The sequence below is a fragment of the Coregonus clupeaformis genome, chromosome 1 (genome assembly GCF_020615455.1).
Source record: "Coregonus clupeaformis isolate EN_2021a chromosome 1, ASM2061545v1, whole genome shotgun sequence".
NCBI lineage: Eukaryota > Metazoa > Chordata > Actinopteri > Salmoniformes > Salmonidae > Coregonus > Coregonus clupeaformis.
In genome coordinates, this window is record NC_059192.1 from 33,415,802 (window position 1) to 33,437,362 (window position 21,561).

Consider the following 21,561-nt stretch of genomic DNA (forward strand, 5'->3'; position numbering starts at 1 on the left):
ATTGTACTTGAAAATCTATGGCAAGACCTGAAAATAGTTGTCTAGCAATGATCAACAACCATCTTCACAGAGCTTGAAGAATTTTGCACAGCTGTAATCGCTGCCAAAGGTGCTTCTGCAAAGTATTGACTCCGGGGTGTGAATGCTTACAGTGCATTCGGAAAGTATTCAGACCCCTTGACTTTTTCCACATTTTGCCTTATTCTAAAATTGATTAAATTGCCCCCCCCCATTCATCAATCTACACACAATACCCCATAATGACAAAGCAAAAACAGGGTTTTAGACATTTTAGCAAATGTATAAAAAATAAATGACATTTTTATGTCATTTCATTTTCAATACATTTGCAAACATTTCTAAAAACATGGTTTCACTTTGTCATTATGGGGTATTGGGTGAGATTTTATTTTAATTTAACCCATTTTTAATTCAGGCTGTAACACAATGAAATGTGGAATAAGTCAAGAGGTATGAATACTTTCTGAAGGTGCTATATGATTAGTGTCTGTTTCATTTAAACTTGTGCCCATTCCATGAGAAACGAAGACATTTCAAAACATAAAGGAGTTTTATGTTGATTTCATATTTATGTTGAAGACATGGGGCTGAAGATATTTGATGATGCACAGTTTAGTTTGCAAAAAAATTGCATGACTTTAACTCTATTGACGATTATACACAAAATCTTTAATATCAATTTAAATGTTTTGCAGTTATAAGATATAAGAGAATGTACTTACAGTAGATCTTTCAGGCCATTATATTCTTCATTCCCCAGATAAATGTTTTTTGTGACATTGTGTCAAGTGAATGTGTAGGTAGGCCTTTGCCAAATAACATAGAATTGACAAATTCTAAAATCACAATCTAAAATCTATACACCAGTGTTTGCTGTATAATGTCACATGACATTTCAACATAGTGTGGCTCAGAGCCATATATCTCTATATATAACTCTGGTGTTGCAGAAACCTCACTATCAAATGACTGCAGCTGACATCACATGGACTACTGTGTCATTGCAAATACACATACAGTACACTGCCGCCATAGAATATGGTTGTGTAACGTTATGCCTAAGTGTGTTACCGCAATTGACACTCCACAGAAAGATGAAGGACCAATCAAGGACAAAAACAACAAATAGGATGTTCATTCCATGAGAGAATCATGATTCATCCTTTTAGTGTGCCACTACAATAACTGTCCCACACATTAAGTGGGATAAATTGAGAGCTTGTTCAATATTACTAGATAACGTTACAGCCAAATAAGCAGTCTGTGTGTGTGTGTGTGTGTGTGTGTGTTTGTGTGCAGGCTGCCTGAGCAAATGTCAGCAGAGGCCTTTTTCAGCTTTTACTGCAATGTGCCAATACACCACCCCCCTCAGGTGGTGAGATTTAGTCTAGCCGTGAAGTCTGACTAGTAAGGAATTGAGATGGAAAACATTTAGTACAGTTCCGAAGCACTGCAAGAAATGTAACCCCTTCATCATGACACCAGTTGACATTCAGGACACACCCCTGGGACATGCCTGGGACACCCCTCCCTGGGAATTTCCTCACAACCTTTCTCTCAAAACAAGATAACCACATGTAGTTCACAAACTGAGTGCTTTTATCCGTAGGGTTTCATTTCAGTTGAAGCAATGTTTGAGTTTTACTATTACAGTGCATTCGGAAAGTATTCAGACCCCTTCATATTTTTTTACGTTACAGCCTTATTCTAAAATGGATTAAATTACATTTTTTCCTCATCAATCTACACACAATACCCCATAATGACCAAGCAAAAACAGGTTTTTAGAAATGTTTGCAAAAATAAAATCATTACTGAAATATCAAAATTTACATAAGTATTCAGACCCTTTACTCAGTACTTTGTTGAAGCACCTTTGGCAGCGATTACAGCCTCAAGTCTTCTTGAGTATGATGCTACAAGCTTGGCACACTTTGCAGATCCTCTCAAACTCTGTCAGGTTGGATGGGGAGCATCGCTGCACAGCTATTTTCAGGTCTCTCCAGAAATGTTAGATCGGGTTCAAGTCCGGGCTCTGGCTGGGCCACTCAAGGACATTCAGAGACTTGTCCCGAAGCCACGCCTGCATTGTCTTGGCTGTGTGCATAGGGTTGTTGTCCTGTTGGAAGGTGAACCTTCGCCCCAGTATGAGGTCCTGAGCGCTCTGGAGCAGGTTTTCATCAAGGATCTCTTTGTACTTTGCTCCGTTAATCTTTCCCTCGATCCTGACTAGTCTCCCAGTCCCTGCCGCTGAAAAACATCCCCACTGCATGATGCTGCCACCACCATAGGGATGGTGCCAGGTTTCCTCCAGACGTGACGCTTGGCATTCAGGCCAAAAAGTTCAATATTTTTTGGTTTCATTAGACCAGAGAATCTTGTTTCTCATGGTCTGAGAGTCCTTATGGTGCCTTTGGCAAACTCCAAGCGGGCTGTCATGTGCCTTTTACTGAGGACTGGCTTCTGTCTGGCCACCCTACCATAAAGTTCTGATTGGTGGAGTGCTGCAGAGATGGTTGTCCTTCTGGAAGTTTCTCCGATCTCCACAGAGGAACTCTGGAGCTCTGTCAGAGTGTCCATCGGGTTCTTGGTCACCTCCCTGACCAAGGCCCTTCTCCTCCGATTGCTCAATTTGGCCGAGAGGCCAGCTCTAGGAAGAGTCTTGGTGGTTCCAATCTCCTTCCATTTAAGAATGATGGAGGCCACTGTGTTCTTGGGGACCTTCAACGCTGCAGACATTTTTTGGTACCCTTCCCCAGATCTGTGCCACACAATCCTGTCTCGGAGCTCTACGGACATTTCCTTCGACCTCATGGCTTGGTTTTTGCTCTGACATGCACTGTCAACTGTGGGACCTTATATAGACAAGTGTGTGCTTTTCCAAATCATATCCAACCAATTGAATTTACCACAGTTGGACTCCAATCAAGTTGTAGAAACATCTCAAGGATGATCAATGGAAACAGTATGCACCTGAGCTCAATTTCGAGTCTCATACCGAAGGGTCTGAATACTTATGTAAATAAGGTATTTCTGTTTAATATTTTTTATAAATGTGCAAAAATGTCTAAAAACCTGTTTTCGCCTTGTCATTATGGGGTATTGTGTGTAGATTGATGAGCAGGAATAGGGGTGTAGTGCTGCCTGAGCTCACCGGAGCGTCGCTCCGCCACTTCTCACAATGGTGCTCGTTTAGTAAAGTTACAGTAAGTAGATCAAAGCTGAATTATTGTCTTGCAAGATTACATAATGATTAATTAGTATTCTACATAACAGAACCAAATATAATAGCATAGTATATAACGTTACTGTTACACGAAAAACACCACCTTAGTCATTTCTTATGAGATTTTAGGATGGTTAGCTGAATTGTCCCAAAACTCAACAGCGTGTGCCACTAGGCAGAATTTGCTTGGATTGAAACAAAATACAGAACGGCTATATAGTTTGTTAACACCATCTGCTCTAATTAGCTCATGAAAAAGCAATTGAAGAAGATCTAAATGCATATTGACATGAAACGGATTGAGATCCAATGATTGGCATGCAGATGCAGTTTGGAAGTTTCACTGGCAAAACGTGAAGAACGCGGCCAACATTTTGTATTCATTTAGGCTACAATGTCCCGCAAAATCATCCTGTTCTCCCGCATTTGGGTATTTTAAATGTGGTCACCCTATGGTATGGGTATGCTTGTCATCGGGAAAGGAATAGAGCTAACCACAGGACAAATCCTAGAGGAAAAACCTGGTTCAGTCGGCTTTCCAACAGACACTGGGAGACAAATTCACCTTTCAGCAGGACAATTACCTAAAACACAAGGCCTAATATACACTGGAGTTGCTTACCAAGATGACATTGAATGTTCCTGAGTGGCCTAGTTACAGTTTTGACTTATATCAGCTGGAAAATATATGGCAAGACTTGAAAAGGGCTGTCTAGAAATGATCAACAACCAACTTGACAGAGCTTAAATAATTTATTAAAGAATAATTGGCAAATATTTTACAATCCAGGTGTGCAAAGCTCTAAGAGATTTACCCAGAAAGACTCACAGCTGTAATCGCTGCCAAAGGTGATTCTAACATGTATTGACTTAGGGGGTTGAATACTTACAGTATCTAATCAAGATATATTAGTGTTTTGTTTTCCATTAATAAAAAATAAAACACGTTAGAAATTTTCTTCCACTTTGACATTCAAGTATTTTGTGTAGATCGTTGACAAAAAATGACAATTAAATCTATTTTAATCCCACTTTGTAACACACCAAAATGTTGAGGGGTGTGAATACTTTCTGAAGGCACTGTCATGTCTTTAATCTGAGCCTAGAGGAAAGTGTACTGTATGTCCTCAGGCCTGGAGGGAAGTCAAAGTCATTCCGCTATCCAAGAATGGTAAATCGGCCTTTATTGGTTCTAACAGCCGACCTATCAGCTTGCTGCCAGCTCTTAGCAAACTGTTGGAAAAAATGGTGTTTGACCAAATACAATGCTATGTCTCTGTAAACAAATGAACAACAGACTTGACACAAATGAATAATGATTGGTTTAAAGAAATTGATAATAAGAAGATTGTGGGAGCTCTACTGTTAGATTTCAGTGCAGCCTTTGATATTATTGACCATAACCTGTCGTTGAAAAAACGTATGGCTTTTCAACCTCTACCATATTGTGGATTCAGAGCTATCTCTCTAATAGAACACAGAGGGGTTTCTTTAATGGAAGCTTCTCTAATGTTAAACATGTAAAGTGTGGTGTATCGCAGGGCAGCTCTCTTGGCCCTCTACTCTTTTCTATTTTTACCAATGACCTGCCACTGGCATTAAACAAAGCCTGTGTGTCCATGTATGCTGATGATTCAACCCTATAATCGTCAGCAACCACAGCTAGTGAAATCACTGCAACCCTAAACATTGAGTTGCAGTCAGTTTTAGAATGGGTGGCCAGTAATAAACTAAGAGCATTGTATTTGGTACAAATCATTCCCTTAGTTCTAGACCTCAGCTGAATCTGGTAATGAATGGTGTGGCTGTTAAGCAAGTTTAGGAGACTAAATTACTTGGTGTTACCTTAGATAAACTGTCATGGTCAAAATATATTGATTCAATGGTTGTAAAGATGGGGAGAGGTCTGTCTGTCATAAAGAGATGCTCTGCATCATGTTATGGATATGCTTATAATCCTTAAGGACTGGGGAGTTGTTTTAGGATAAAAAATTAACGCAATGGAGCTAAGCACAGACAAAATCCTAGAGGAAAACTTGTTTCAGTCGGCTTTCCACCAGACACTGGGAGATGAATTCACCTTTCAGCAGGACAAGAACCTAAAACACAAGGCCAAATCTACACTGTAGTTGCTTACCAAGAAGACAGTGAATGTTCCTGAGTGGCCGGGTTACAGTTTGACTTAAATCTACTTAAAAGTCTATGGCAAGACCCGAAAATGGTTGGCTAGCAATGATCAACAACTAGTCAAGAGCTTGAAGAATTCTGAAAAGAATAATGGGCAAATGTTGCACAATCCAGGTGTGGAAAGCTCTTAGAGACTTACCCAGAAAGACTCACAGATGTAATCGCTGCCAAAGGTGATTCTACAAAGTATTGACTTAGGGGTGTGAATACGTATGTAAATAAGACATTTCTGTATTTCATTTTCAATACATTTTCTAACCTGTTAGATTTAGAATATTCATATCATCATAACTTCAGACCCTGATGAACATCACATCTACCTAGGCAGCACATCAGTGATCATTTAGATTTGAGGCCTGACATTCAGTATACATTATAACATTATCCAGTCCATCACTGAAGTCAATCATGGCATTCAAAGGGCATTCGATCCAACAAATGACAGTCAGCCATCTCAGTTGTCCATCTCATAGAGCGGGCCCCATTTCAGTTAGGGAGCGTCCAGTAACACACCAAGTACCAGTGCAGAGGCGGTGACATTTGAGAGGGAGGGTGAAGGTTGTTCCCGGCCCCGGAGCAAAAGGGAGGGAAAGGACGGGAGGGGCCAGGGGCAGATTGAATTTCAGCAGGACAGCATTCCCAAAAAAATTCAAGACGGACACCATATGAGAGAGAAGAGGGAAGGACAGAATTGTGAGTATTGAACGGCAAACAGGTGGAAACAAAATTCGCGAACAGGTCAGGGAGGTGAGAGACAAGAGTGGACAAGTACTGGAGGAGTGTCCATCAAGGAGTGTCTCGGAGTTGGGGACAACCGTAGAAGACCACGTGTTGGACGGACAGACGGACATGGTGACAGACTGAAAGAGTCATGGGAGAAAAACAATGTGACTTTCCATCCCGCAATTAGTCTCTGTTAGCGGCTGCTATTCACTCAGTGAGTGACTCTCTACATCTGGCTAACTGTGTGCTATCAATTGCTCGTTAGTCATTATACCTCATGTTTATAGTGCATTGTCATTACTGTTCTGTCTCAACCAATTATTTTATGGATGAAAGGTGTTACATAACCCTTACCAATGAAATGTGTGAAATAAATGAAGAGTATACCGTACAAATATATTTGGATTATTTGGACATACTGTACGTAGACATATTTATACATAGTTTATGAGTATGAATATGATTTTGAAGTACGTGCCTTTGTACATGTACATGTCTGACAGAGAACTCAACAGTAACAAAGATGTTTGACATGACTGCTTCCTCTTGCATATTTACCCTGCAACTAATAATGACTAAATCATATGTGTAGTGATAATGCCTCTATTCCCACACTGATTAAATTCCCACTCTGGTTTCAGACCCACATCCTCTTTAAGTCCAAGCTGTCCTTACTACACACACAAAGGAGAAAGGGGCCGGAATCTGGACTAGGCCAATAAAGGCAGTGATGGAAGAAAACGACCCAGAAGGAGGTGGAGAAGGAGGAAGAAGAGACATAGAAGAAGGAGAGAAAGACAAACAGCTGAAGAACCAACTCAACAGCGAGGAGAAGGGCGAGAAGGAGAACCAAGTGGGCGGTGAGAAGGAGAGGAAGCGGGTGAGCCGGCGGTCCAGGTCACTGTGGAGGAGCGGCTGGGCGCCGAGCGAACGTCTCGCCATCAACGTCTCGGGGATGCGCTACGAGACCCAGCTCCGCACATTGGCCCAGTTCCCGGACTCCATGCTGGGCGACCCCAGACGCCGGCTTCGCTACTTCGACCCGTTGCGCAACGAGCTCTTCTTGGACCGCAACCGGGCCTGTTTTGACGCCATCCTCTACTTCTACCAGTCAGGCGGGCGGCTCCGGCGGCCCGCCAATGTGCCCTTGGACATCTTCATTGACGAGCTTTATTTCTATGAGCTGGGCGAGGAGATCATGGCACGCTTCAAGGAGGATGAGGGTTTCCCCAAGGAGGAAGCCCCATCGCTGCCTGTCAACGAGGTCCAGCGGAGTCTGTGGATGCTGTTCGAGCATCCGGAGTCGTCGTCGGGCGCGCGCATCATCGCCATCATCAGCGTCATGGTGATTGTGGTGTCCATCCTCATCTTTTGCCTAGAGACGCTGCCCGACTTCAGGAGCGAGAAGGAGCTTCGTGAGGTAAGGCAGCAAGGGGGCAAGGGAGGAGTGAAGTGGGATAAAGAGGAGACAAGGACAATGGAAAAAGTTGGTGTTTTGTGTGTGTGGGGGAGTTTCTCAATAGTCCAAACTGGCATCCTCCACTTGTTTCCTCATCTTCAACGGCACTAATCTGAAAGCTCTGTATAACTAGAAGTCAGATATAATATGTTAGTGGCCAACTTGCTTATTCTTGTTTTATTCTTCAAATTCAGTGCTTGACTTGGACTGAAATAGATGCTGGTACTAATTTTGGGTGCCGGTACTGTTTATAGGTGCAGGAGCTCCACAATAGGTTTGAGCTAATATTCTATAAGAGGAACGAACCGGAGCTCAAGCAGTAGGAAATGTAAGGTGCCGGTACTCAGTTCTGGTGAGCTCCTGCCCAAGTCAAGCACTGATGATATAGAAGGAGAGATTAAGTGGGGAAAGGCTTTTGGAGTGAACATTCAGTAGATGGAAAGTGTTACAGAACATTATGACATGCTGGACATGTATTGGAAAGGGAGAGGGGAAATATTATATTTTGTGAAAGATGGATAACAAGCATTGATGTCAATAAAATAATGATGTCATTAAAACAATGATGTCATTGAAACAATCAAATGAAATTCTACATTTTGGTCTAGCTCCCACTTATCTGCTTTTGAATATTTAATAGAATTTTGAAAAGCGTCAAGAGAACAAGATGGATGGAGGGAAAGATAGATGAGAGCCATGTGTAATTTTTCAATCGTAATAATAATTTCAACTGTTCAAATCGGATTTTGGATATTTACTTCAGATATCGATTGAATGAGTATTGTGACACTTTTTGTGTCATACAGTCAACTCATTAGGCAAAGCCTACCTCACATGGTCTGTCTGGTGTGTCTTGAATGGGATGTGTGTAGTTACATGTGTCACATGGCAACCCGATACCACTAACCAGCAGGTGTTTAGGTAAATACACTAACGGTGTGCATAGCTGTCCACAGTGAATTATGTGGAGAAATATTGACAGGGAGAGAACTAATGGACAAAAATGACAGGGAGACAAATGAAGGAGAGATAGAGAAAGGCTGACGTGATTATTTTAGTCAGCTGTTAAATTTGATACACTTGGATTGGGGGTAAGCGCAAAAGGGTACAGGGAGAAAAGAGTGGGGATTAAAATACAAATAAAAGGAGAGAAAGTGAGAGCAGACCCAGAGTAAATTCTCATCAGTCACGTGATTTCACTGATACTGAGAGCCTAGAGGTCAGAGGTGGCCCAAGACCTCTACAATATACTTCAGTCACGAAGATGAGCTGGGAAGACCTTGGGAGATAAAGCGACATACGTTGTGTCATGTTAACACATTCCTTCAGGAGAGCTGTGCTAGGCTGATGGCGGCTGCCTTTTGCACGAGGGGCGACAGCCAAGAAAAATGCAGAAACCCCAGTGAGGAGCGGCAGGCTGACTGAAGAGTGTTGGCTATGCTGGGAGGAAGACGGGATAGCGACAGTGGAGATGGATGGGGAGTAGCGTGAACACTCATGTTTCTCCTTTGCGATCTCGGGGGGCTATATATAGTGCCAGTCCTAAGAGTACATCAACACATAAATATGCCTTTATTAATAAACACGACGACTGTGACCAGCTACCGGAGAGAAATCATGAATAGGTCCTACTAGATTATACGTTTGACTTTTATTGTATCTCCAGGCACACAGTAAAAGTTCACACATTACACTCCAGGTTGTTGTGATGACTTTTTCCCCTCGAGACATTTTGATCACTAGACATTAAATATGAGAGGCTGAAATAAAGAATCGGTGTACAGTCTGACACGCTGACACGAACAGATTGAAACTCAAAGCCAGAAATAACGTCAACGTTAACACTTTGTGATCGTGCCAACACTTTAAAAAAAAAACTTGAAAAATCACATGTGAAAAACACGTGGTTTTCAGACACGTGTGAACAAATCACATGTGAAACATTTCACATGTACAAAAATTTATATATATATATATATTTAGTCATACCTGGCTTGACTGCATCAAACTGGGATAATGTTTTTTTCACATGTGAAACTGCATATCCAATTTTCACATGTGAAAGTTTTTAACATGTGAAACCGCAAATTTCACATGTGAAACTGCAATTCACATGTGAGGTTAGAACATGTTATTCTCCTCACATGTGAAAAGGTGGTGTTAACATGTGAACTCTAAATTTAATACATGTGAAAATATGGTTTCACGTGTGAAATTTAAGCTCAAAGTGTGAAAATGTGCAACTGCAAATTTGACATGTTTCTTGTTGTTGTAAGGGAACAAGGGAACAAATGAACCACAAGATTTGCCGCAACATTTGGTATTCACTTGTAGTACATTTTGTTACTTCATCATCATAAAAAATATGAATTGTTTATAACTAACTGACAAGAACATTGTGTGATCAGGCTGGACCAACACAACAGTATTTTTAGTTGGCAATAAGTACTTGTAGATGATTATTAAGGCATAAACCAATAATAAGCAGAGGGGGGAAGTATAATTCTGCTTTTAGGAAGTGAATTCTGTAAGTTGAAATTAAAGTTTATGTCAAGTCCCAGTGCCCATTATCTGCTCAGTTTTTGCTCCAAGATACCAAACCCAAATATACCGAAATTGTTGCAATACATAATATATCACAGAAAAACACTTTACAAATCACAGTAGGCCTATAATGTCTAATTCCTATCCTCTGACAAATTAGTAGTTAAAATTGTATTTTTTCTTTCTCATTTTCCCCTCTTCCTCCCTGCTTCCCTGTCTTCTCTCTCCCTTCTCCAGGAGTACTTCTACAAGTACCACGCCCACGACAAGAACATCTCCATGCACATGCTTCCCCCCGCCAGTGTCTTCCAGGACCCCTTCTTCCTGGTGGAGACCATGTGTATCTGCTGGTTCTCTTTTGAGCTGTTCATGCGTTTCATCTGCTCGCCCAGCAAGATGCACTTTTTCAAGGATGTGATGAACATCATCGACTTCACAGCCATCCTACCCTTCTTCGTGACACTGATCACTGAGCTGTCCAAGGACACAGAGAACGCACCGGGAGTGTCACTGGCCATCATCCGTGTAATCCGGTTAGTCAGGGTGTTCAGGATCTTCAAGCTGTCCCGCCACTCCAAGGGCCTGCAGATCCTGGGCCAGACGCTGAGGGCCAGCATGCGTGAGCTGGGCCTGCTCATCTTCTTCCTCTTCATCGGCGTCATCATCTTCGCCAGCGCCATCTTCTTCGCCGAGGCCGACCACAAGGACACAGCGTTCGTCAGCATCCCTGACGCCTTTTGGTGGGCGGTGGTTACCATGACCACCGTGGGCTACGGTGACATGTACCCAGAGACGGTGTGGGGCAAGCTGGTTGGCTCCATGTGTGCCATCGCCGGCGTGCTTACCATCTCGCTGCCCGTGCCCGTCATCGTGTCCAACTTCAGCTACTTCTACCACCGCGAGACGGAGTGCGAGGACCAAACCGAGTACACACACGTCAAGACCTCGCTGTGGGAGGACGAGGAGCACGAGGAGGGGGAGGAAGGGGAGGAGGAAGGGGACGGAGAGGGAGATTACTATGCCATAGAGGGCATCTGCAACCCTCTGAATAGGACTCTGTTGGGGGGACTGTGCGCTGGGCAGAGCAGGGAGTCGAGTGGGGCAAAAATGTACCTCAGTGAACCCCTGGTGACTCAGGTGTGACAACAGGACGTGTCAACAGGATGACCCTCAGGTGTGATCCTGTCACAAAAGGGATTGAAAAATAGGGATTACAAATGTTTAAGACAGCTCAATGGCAAACTGTCACTGGCATATAGTGGGAAAGCAGCAATATGTGTAGCAGAAAAACATAAATACCTGTTTAACACTACATTCAGCAGGGGAGACATTAAACGATTGACTGGTGTAGGAACATACAACTACACTACTGTAGGTTGCTTGCCAGAAAAATAACGGAGAATGAGTGACATGCTCATTGTTTTCCATAGTCTTGCTATGTATTATTTAAGCTATGAGTTGTAAATTATTCATTGTAATATTAGCTTGTGTGTTCTTTTAAAGAGTTGAATCTTCATTGTCATTTTAGTACTGTCAATATGAAACCATGGTGTTTTCTCATCTTTAATCTTATCTAGATTATACAGTTTATAAAATGTATTTTGTTTTAATTTATTCAAATGTATTATGAAAGGGCACTTCTCAGGCTGAATAAGCAAATGTTGGTCGACACAGACAAGGAACAACTATGAGATAGATATAGAGCACAATGTTACTCAGACACAGCTTCGCCATCCAATGACGCATGTGCTAATTGTAATCGATAAAAGGTTTTACATGCCACTTCAACATTCTCAATCTGACTACAGATACAACATGCTTATGATGATGTGTGACTTCTTCTCAAGTTTATACTTTAGAGCCAATATTTCCTGATGGCTGGAGCTACATAAATGTAGCAACATTCTGGATACTATTACTGTATCGTCTGATCTCTGATCAGATCACAGAACGCATTGTTACCAATTTATAGGCATGGGAAGGAGAGTGGAGGTAGTTTATCTCAGGGTAACTTGGTGTGAAAGGCCTATATTTGTGTATGTGTTGTTTTTAATAAAGATTATATTTTGTAAATTTTCTTAAGATGCCGTGTGCCGTCCATTGTTGTTGATGATCAGAAATGCTACATTTAATGGAATTCTTGCCACATTTACTTCTTCAGAGAACAGGTGAAATTCTACCTAGAGCTAGAGACATTCATTAAATGTTTATATTATGGATAATTCATTTTATTCTGTGGATAGCCCTTCGGTTGAAGCTTTGGGAAGAGAGACTGATGAACAGATGGTAGATGGTAATTACACATGCAACTTATTTTTCTATAGTTTTGCGTTTCAATTTTTGATTTCTGAGACCTTTCTGTAAAAAACTCAGATCCAGGACGAGCCCCCACAATCTACCCTCTGAGTTGAGTTGAAGTGCTGTACAGCATCTCTCTCTGTATCTCAGGGCCTTTTATAGAAGCGCCATACTGTCTTGGTGAATGCTGTACTCTTATGTCCACTAGAGGGCAGTCCAAACCAACATCAATCACACACCCACCATGAGGGAGGGCCCTCTAATGTCCGTAACAAAGAGATGCTCTGCTTTTTTGACACCACACTCCATAAAGCATGTCCTGCAGGCTCTAGTTTGATCTTATCTTGATTATTGCCCAGTCATATGATCAAGTGCTGCAAAGAAAGACCTAGTTAATCTGCAGCTGGCCCAGAACAGAGCGGCACGTCTTGCTCATCATTGTAATCAGAGGGCTAATATTAATACTATGAATGCCAGTCTCTCTTGGCTAAGAGTTGGTTGAAGAAAGACTAACTGTGTCACTTCATGTTTTTATAAGAAACATTAATGAGTTGGAAATTCCAAACTGTTTTGTAGTCAACTTAAACACAGCACTGACACACACACTTACCCCACCAGTCTTTTCACAGTCCCCAGGTCGAGAACAAATTCAAGGAAACGTACAGTCTTATACAGACCCATGAGTGCATATAACTCCCTTCCATCTTATATAGCGCAAGTAACAGCAAACCTGGTTTCAAAAAACAAATAAAGCAACACCTCACCATACAATGCCTCTCGCCCATGTGACCTACTTGTTATGAGTATGTACTGACACGTAGGGTACTAGGGGGTAACTGTACTGACACGTAGGGTACTAGGGGGTAACTAGCCCCCCCCCGTAATTCACATTAACACCACAAGATACCACCAAATTATTTCCCCAACACTTTCCCTGGCTGCCACTGCTCTTGCTCAACAAAAAAATGTCATCTGTGTCATCACAACATTTGGAGATATTTCAACCAAATGATTTTGTGGTAAGTTTATCTATTTTTTTGAATTTTGAAAAAGTTATAGATATATTCCAATGAAGTTAGAGCTATAATTGTTTTTTTAATATACAAGATGGAAAGCCTTAAGTTAAATAATCCACTTGTTTAGAGAGAAATATGTAGATACTTTTTGAGTAAAGTAGTAATATGTTGGATGAGTGTGTTGCGGGCATGACTAGCCCAGTTAGCGCTAGTTTATGTATGTAAATTGTAAAGTATTTTGTCTGTAATGTATTTTTCGTTATATGTCGGACCCCACTAAGACTAGCTGTCGCCATTGGCGTCTGCTAATGGGGATCCTAATAAATCAAATCAAATGGTTCAGCATGTTGGCTACAACCCTCCAAACACTCAGCACTTATTAGCTATTTATGGTGTGCTGTTTTTAAGCATTTCTCCAGAAGAACTGTCCTGGTTTGTCTTGCCTATTCTGCCATTTTAGTATCTTTACTAGAGCATCCATGCTGCTTTTGGTATTTTCATTGTATTATTATTCAGTGTTTTAGTATTTAGTTAATAACATGATTCATTAGTCCTTATTCTTCCATTTGTTCCCTGTGCTTCTCAACATAGATCAATCTGGTATTTTCACTGGATAACCGCAGACAGCCTAGCCATACATCACTAGAAAACATGAGCATAGATAAAGTATAGATAAAGTGTTACAACATGACTCTTTATTTATTTGTTTATTTATTTAGCAATAAGCTCTTGGACTATAATATCAATAAGCTCTTAGACATGGTGTCAAAAGCCAGATAGAACTATTGTTTATACATCATTTAGCAACCTGGTCTCATAGACTAGTTGTAACATAGTAAAGCAAATATGGGACACTCAAATTAGTATGATTTGTTACATTTGGTATGGTTACATAAGACAGAAGGTTACTTAAAGCAACCATGTAAGAAGGGAGGGTGGATTGTCATATAACGCGAATGTCTAGCAACCCAAAGGTTACGTGTTCGAATCTCATCACGTACAACCTTTTAGCTAATTAGCAACTTTACAACTACTTACTACTTTTTAGCTGCTTTGCAACTACTTAGCATGTTAGCTAACCCTTCCCCTAACCCCAACCTTAACCCTTAACCTAACTCCTAACCTTAACCCTACCCATTAACCTAACTCCTAACCTTAACCCTAACCTTAACCCTAACCCCTAGCCTAGCTAGCGTTAGCCAGCTAGCTAACGTTAGCGTTAGCCACTTAGCCACTTAGCCACTTAGCCACCTAGCTAACATTGGCAACAAAAAATTGGAATTTGTAACATATCATACGAATTGTAATTTGTAACGTATCATACGAAATGGATGCTAGACCTCCACAAATTGATACATTCATATGAAACGTAACATATTATAATAAATAGTGTATCTTGGTTTACTTACAGAATAATACGAAATGCTCTGAGACTAGGTTGCATTTAGGCTTCAAAAGGTTTAAAAATATAAATAACACAATAAATTATAGCTACAGTACAATGAGTCAAACTTGAATTGATGATACAAGAGAGAAATATACTGCATATGACATATTCAACATGACATTCAAAGTGAGACAATATACACAGCAGTCAGTCCCACCATAGAGTTACGGAACTAAAATCACTTTAGGAATTAACATGGTTATACAATCCAGTAAACCTTTAAATAAATATACGGATAACAGTTCATTGTATACTTCCATCGACAAACTCCATTTTCAGCTTCACTTATCCCAGGAGAACTGTGGACTGACCACACCAGTGAGACCCCTGCCGAAAGGGTCATCTGAGTCCAGGTCAAGCTGTTGCTGATTCTGTTGTCGATTTTCATCTGTATTCGTTGTCATACTTCCAGATACCAAAATATTTCTCAGGGGAAGGAACCGAGAGAACGGGAGCCCATGTTGCGGTGTGGAGAGTTTCGAGGTGAGGGACACAAGAAGATTGTGATGTAAAGAGAGGAAACGAGTGTATCCATCAGCTAGCAGCTGCTCTCTGAAGGTGCAGTCAGCCTCTGTGTAGTGGCTCTGAGGAAATGAACAACATCGAAATCACAAATCAGACTTTTGACTTTACGTTTTTTTTTTGTTAGATGCAGTGAAGCAAGGCATTTAACTGTGCCATATTTCATGCTAGAGTAGATGATATTTGTCCGCTGCTCACCTGTCCCCTCAACTGGCCGGTGCTGTCCACACAGAGGAAAAGGGATGAAGACAGACCCTTGATAACTGTCTCACCTGCTCGAACTGACCTCAACTCCAACACACCTGAGAACATACAGGAAACACATTCAATACAAGTGTCATCTATTATTCAAGTGTTTGGGAGATGGTGTGTAAAAGTGTCAACTTCATAATACTCAATTCTGTGACGTCTATCTGTCTGTCAAACACGTGAATTTCAGAAAAATAAACACAGTGAAGCATTAAAAAAGTGATCTGTTTTAGATGAAACTATACTAAATATATTCATGTCACCGAATAATGTATTCAAACACACTGTTTTGCAATGAAGGTCTACAGTAGCCTCATCAGCACTCTCTGGGGTAGCACCATGGTATAGCCGGAGCACAGCTAGTTTCCGTCCTCCTCTGGGTACATTGACTTCAATACAAAACCTAGGAAGCTCATGGTTCTTACCCCATTCCATGGACTTACACAGTAAATATGACGACTTCCGGAGGACGTCCTCCAACCTATCAGAGCTCTTGCAGCATGAACTGACATATTGTCCACCCAATCAAAGGATCAGAGAATGAATCTAGTACTGAAAGCATAAGCTATAGCTAGCTAGCATTGCAGTGCAGTGCATAAAATGTGGTGAGTAGTTGACTCAAAGCGAGAGAAAGACAATAGTTGAACAGTTTTCATTTCTTCAAAAACAAAGAAGAAGCAAGAGAGAGAGATAGTTTTTTTTGCCTGGTCACAGACAGCTGTTGTGTTGTGCACTGAAGTCCACAAGTGAAGGGAAAAGGTGAAAGGAGGAGAGCGCGTAGATGCGAAAAGGAATTATACAACAAGCAAAGTGGTCATGCTGTTTGTGTGTGCGGGTTAGCGGAGGTGTATTAATTCCACCGTTTCTTAAACGGAAGAAAACGGAACGAAACAGGGATAAACATACCAGAATTTCTCCAATAGAAACTCTTGTTTGCACCTGTTTGGAGTAATAATTACACCCTAGATCAGCTAGATGGAGGCAAGAGTGTGCAAGGCGGTATTGAATGTTTCATTGTCTGTCACCTTGATTAATCAAATTTTTCTCTCGACCTGTGCACCTACGTTGTAAACTTTCATTCGTAGGCTAGGTTGTAGCAACCTCATGATGGGTAGTAGCCTAAACCTATCGATGTTACATTGAGCTGGGTGAATGGAATATGAATGACAGTCATCCAATATGCTGTAATAGAAAAAAGGCCATGCTCATTAAAAAAAAACATCCTCCCTAATCTTAAAAGGCACCGACAGCCACTGACTTACTGTGAAGGGTCTGAGAAGGGCTCCCTGTCACTTTTCCATCAGTGGTCATCTCCAGAAACAGTTCTTTTCTTTGATTATCTGGGTGGGGGGAATACATTACATGTAAACAACAACAACAGCAACAACAGCAACAACAACAACAACAACAACAGTATTTAAGAGGCAATAACTATTACTACTAGGAAAAAAAGATGGCCTACATACTGCGAGGATAAACCGAAGGATCGATAAGTACACACCTGAAATAAGTAAAAAAAAGTGAATGAACATAAGACAGAAGAGAAGTGAGCTTAATACCTGTGTAGAGATGTCTTTCTCTGACTTGATCATTGAAGAGCAGGAGTGGGTTGGAGTCAGGAATATAGAATGATATAGAGAGAGGTAGGAGGACCAGAAGAGAGCAGGAGAGCAGGGAGATGTGTGCACACAAGGACATTTGGGAGATGAAATTGAGAAGAGAGCTCAAGCAAAAACAATTTAAAAAAATCTGGTTCTGCAATGTAGCTTAAAGAAAAAATGAATTATGTCAACAGAATAAATAAAATAAATAAAAAAATAAATAGACAGATAACTAGAAAGCTGTCTTCACCCAAAATTCTAAAGTGTAGCAGGATGTGCATCCTTATAAAGGAGGTAATGGAGAACGTCAGGGGGAGGTCGCAGGAATTGACGGTATAAGGATGAGTCAGGTCGATTCTAGGGAGTTTATAATAACAAAAAGTTGTAAGGACCTGGAGAATGTGAAAATTCCATGTTAGGAAATGCACAGTGGCTATATAAGGGCTTCCTCCTTGATGGCCCCTTCTAAGATGAATACAATTACTTTTTACTTCAGTGAAAAAAAATTAAGCATTTTTGCTCATGGTAAGCAGCCTGGTATTTACTAAGAAACTGTGGGAGGTGTCAAACAGCAAAATTGGTACCAATAGCTTATGGTTTACAACTTTCCTATCTGTGTAATGCTCTTTTCAAGTGTTAAAAAAACAAGTGTTCAATTGTTACAACACTTCAAGTGTTAAAAAACAGTTAAACACTTTTTAAAAAATGTTTAGGTTGGATTCAATATTTTACAATTTCAAAGACATCAAATAAAGATATCTTTTTTTGTTTGTCTTCCATAATGATTGCTCAACGACATGACGGCTGTGTTAGTTGAAGACGGGGAAATGACAGGTATTGATGACAATGTTTGTATTATTTTTAGTGTGTATAAGACGGGTATGCCGTGAGATTTACAACCATCAGTATGTGTTTACTGAACTCCAGCTGCAGTAAGACACTTTAACGGGATCCAGTAGTCAGCCTGCAACAGTCATACAATCATTAGCACGCTCCTGAACAATGAAACACAGACCATTGCTCTGAATTCTGTTGAATGAACTTGCACACACAGTCATCTTCTTCCACCATTCTCTTAATAACAAGGCTTGAACCTTGACTGAATGTGATGTTCTCTGATATGAGTGGGTGGCCTTTGATCTTTTCCAATACAGGCACATTTTACTGGAACTGTTCTGAACTCACTCAAAGTGACATTACTTCATTGAAGAAGCATTTTTTACAAGCATTACACATTACTGTAGTCTAGACTAATTGACGGCGAGCAATGAAGAAATCTCTATCAACGTGTCTTCGTGACGACAAATGAAGTATGGAGCCCCGCTAACAAAGTTGTGACACTCTGGCTCTATGGACTTTTATTTTGAGCCAGGGTTGTTATTTTTCTGTTGGGTGTATTTCTATGTTTGCTTTTCTGTTGGGTTGGTTTCTATGTTTGGTCATTGACTCCCAATCGGAGGTAACGAGTGTCAGCTGTCGGCTCGTTATCTCTGATTGGGAGCCATATTTAAACTGTTGTGTTTCACTGTGTGTTTGTGGGTTTTTGTTCCATGTTCTGTCGGTGTCACAGAGGACTTCATTATCGTCAATTGTTTTGTTGTTTTCGTGTTTAGACTTTTATCTAATAAAGTCATGTTCACTCAACGCGCTGCGTATTGGTCCGCTTCTTCAGACGATCGTGACAGAAAAACCCACCATAGAAGGACCAAGCAGTGTGTCCAGGAGCAAGACAGCTGGACATGGGAGGAAGCGCCTGGTAAGGAGATCGAGAGGCTGGCGATGGCCCAGGTGGGCAAATCGTGGTCCTGGGAGGACATGCTCGGGGGCAAGGGACCTTGGGGGAAGATCAAGGCCCTGGCGAGAGAGGAGCAACGGCGTCAGCAGGGCCATCATCGTTGGAAGGACGAGAGGCAACCCCAAAAAGTTTTTGGGGGGGGGCACATGGCTTGGGCGGCTGGGCAGCAGGAGGCTGCCACAGGGAGACGTGGAGAGAAGGCTATCGGATTACGGGAGCCATTGGCGAGTAGAGGAAGGGAAGTGTTTGTGGCACGGCGTGAAAGACTGATGTGTGTTGCCAGTCCGGTCCGGCCCGTTCCTGATCCTCGGTTGAGGCCAGTGGTGTGTGTTCCCGGTACGGACCGGTCTGTTCCTACTCCAAGCACCAGGTCCACGGTGTGCTACGCCAGCCCGGCCCGGCCTGTTCCTGCTCCACGCACCAGGGATGGGGTGCGCTTCGCCAGCCCGGCCCGGCCTGTTCCGGCCACTCGCACCAGGGATACGGTGCGCGTCGCCAGCTCAGCCCGGCCTGTTCCTACTCCACGCACCAGGGATACGGTGCGCTTCGCCAGCCCGGCCCGGCCTGTTCCGGCCACTCGCACCAGGGATACGGTGCGCGTCGCCAGCCCAGCCCGGCCTGTTCCTACTCCACGCACCAGGGATACGGTGCGCTTCGCCAGCCCGGCCCGGCCTGTTCCGGCCACTCGCACCAGGGATACGGTGCGCGTCGCCAGCCCGGCCTGTTCCTGCTCCACGCACCAGGGATACGGTGCGCTTCGCCAGCCCGGCCCGGCCTGTTCCGGCCACCCGCACCAGGGAGACGGTGCGCGTCGCCAGCCCAGCCCGGCCTGTTCCTGCTCTCCGCACTAGGCCTTATGTGCGTCCCCAGGGCCAAGCATGCCCTGTTGCTGCTTCCCGCACTAGCCCTGAGATGCGTGTCCTCAGCCCGGTACCTCCAGTTCCGGCACCACGCATCAGGCCTACGATGCGTCCCCAGGGCCAAGCATGCCCTGTTGCTGCTTCCCGCACTAGCCCTGAGATGCGTGTCCTCAGCCCGGTACCTCCAGTTCCGGCACCACGCATCAGGCCTACGGTGCGTCCCCAGGGCCAAGCATGCCCTGTTGCTTCTCCCCGCACTAGCCCTGAGATGCGTGTCCTCAGCCCGGTACCTCCAGTTCCGGCACCACGCACCAGGCCTACGGTGCGCCTCAGACGGCCAGAGTCTGCCGTCTGCCCAACGGGGCCTGAACTGTCCGTCTGCCCAACGCCGTCTGAACTGCCCGTCTGCCCAACGGCGCCTGAACTGTCCGTCTGCCCAACGCCGTCTGAACTGCCCGTCTGCCCAACGGCGCCTGAACTGCCCGTCTGCCCAACGCCGTCTGAACTGTCCGTCTGCCCAACGCCGTCTGAACTGCCCGTCTGTACTGAGCCTGCAAAGCCGCCCGTCTGCCATGAGCCTTCAGAGCCGTCCGCCAGACCGGAGCCGCTAGAGCTCTCCGCCGGACAGGATCAGCCAGAGCCTTCCGCCAGACAGGATCAGCCAGAGCCTTCCGCCAGACAGGATCAGCCAGAGCCTTCCGCCAGACAGGAGCCAGAGCCGTCCCGCCAGACAGGATCAGCCAGAGCCTTCCGCCAGACAGGATCAGCCAGAGCCTTCCGCCAGACAGGATCAGCCAGGAGCCTTCCGCCAGCCAGGATCCGCCAGAGCCGTCCAGCCGGGATCCGCCAGCCAGCCAGGGATCCGCCAGAGCCAGCCAGCCAGGATCCGCCATTTAGTCCGGTACTGCCCCTTAGCCCGGTGCTGTCCCTTATCCTGGTGCTGCCCCTTATCCTGGTGCTGTCCCTTAGTCCGGTGCTGCCCCTTAGTCCGGTGCTGCCCCTAGTCCGGTGCTGCCCCCTTAGTCCGGTGCTGCCCCTGAGTCCGGTACTGCCCCTTAGCCCGGTGCTGCCCCTTAGTCCGGTGCTGCCCCTGAGTCCGGTGCTGCCTCTTAGTCCAGTGCTGCCCCTTAATCCTGTGGGGTTTAGTTGGGGGTGGTCATTTGGAGGAGGCTACGTAAGCAGGTAGTGACTATGGTGGGGTGGGGACCACGACCAGTGCCAGAGCCGCCACCATGGACAGACGCCCACCCAGACCCTCCCCTAGACTGTATGCTGGTGCGCCCGGAGTTCGCACCTTTAGGGGGGGGTACTGTGACACTCTGGCTCTATGGACTTTTATTTTGAGCCAGGGTTGTTATTTTTCTGTTGGGTGTATTTCTATGTTTGCTTTTCTGTTGGGTTGGTTTCTATGTTTGGTCATTGACTCCCAATCGGAGGTAACGAGTGTCAGCTGTCGGCTCGTTATCTCTGATTGGGAGCCATATTTAAACTGTTGTGTTTCACTGTGTGTTTGTGGGTTTTTGTTCCATGTTCTGTCGGTGTCACAGAGGACTTCATTATCGTCAATTGTTTTGTTGTTTTCGTGTTTAGACTTTTATCTAATAAAGTCATGT

The 21,561-nt window shown here is 43.6% G+C and overlaps 2 protein-coding genes across 2 annotated transcripts; one reads left to right on the top strand and one right to left on the bottom strand.

The window, feature by feature from the left end:
• The first annotated feature begins 6,080 nt into the window (after window positions 1-6,080).
• Window positions 6,081-12,197, top strand: LOC121566991 (potassium voltage-gated channel subfamily A member 1-like). Its single transcript, XM_041876941.2, has 3 exons — window positions 6,081-6,371; window positions 6,799-7,577; window positions 10,398-12,197. Exons 2-3 carry the CDS (start codon window positions 6,888-6,890, stop codon window positions 11,301-11,303), a joined length of 1,596 nt encoding a protein of 531 aa, XP_041732875.1. The 5' UTR covers window positions 6,081-6,371; window positions 6,799-6,887; the 3' UTR covers window positions 11,304-12,197.
• Window positions 12,198-15,202: 3,005 nt separating this feature from the next.
• fgf21 (fibroblast growth factor 21) lies at window positions 15,203-17,051 on the bottom strand. Its single transcript, XM_041900617.2, has 3 exons — window positions 16,955-17,051; window positions 15,642-15,745; window positions 15,203-15,505 (listed from the first exon to the last, which is right to left on the bottom strand). Exons 1-3 carry the CDS (start codon window positions 17,049-17,051, stop codon window positions 15,203-15,205), a joined length of 504 nt encoding a protein of 167 aa, XP_041756551.2.
• Window positions 17,052-21,561: the final 4,510 nt, after the last annotated feature.

Excerpts from the sequence above, each read along its gene's own strand:
- LOC121566991 (XM_041876941.2), top strand. The coding sequence starts at position 6,888 with ATGGAAGAAAACGACCCAGAAGGAGGTGGAGAAGGAGGAAGAAGAGAC. Across the intron at positions 7,578-10,397 it reads GCGAGAAGGAGCTTCGTGAG|GAGTACTTCTACAAGTACCA; the intron begins GTAAGGCAGCAA and ends TCCCTTCTCCAG.
- fgf21 (XM_041900617.2), bottom strand. The coding sequence starts at position 17,051 with ATGTATTCCCCCCACCCAGATAATCAAAGAAAAGAACTGTTTCTGGAG. Across the intron at positions 15,746-16,954 it reads CCCTTCTCAGACCCTTCACA|GTGTGTTGGAGTTGAGGTCA; the intron begins GTAAGTCAGTGG and ends GTATGTTCTCAG. Across the intron at positions 15,506-15,641 it reads CCGGCCAGTTGAGGGGACAG|AGCCACTACACAGAGGCTGA; the intron begins GTGAGCAGCGGA and ends TCATTTCCTCAG.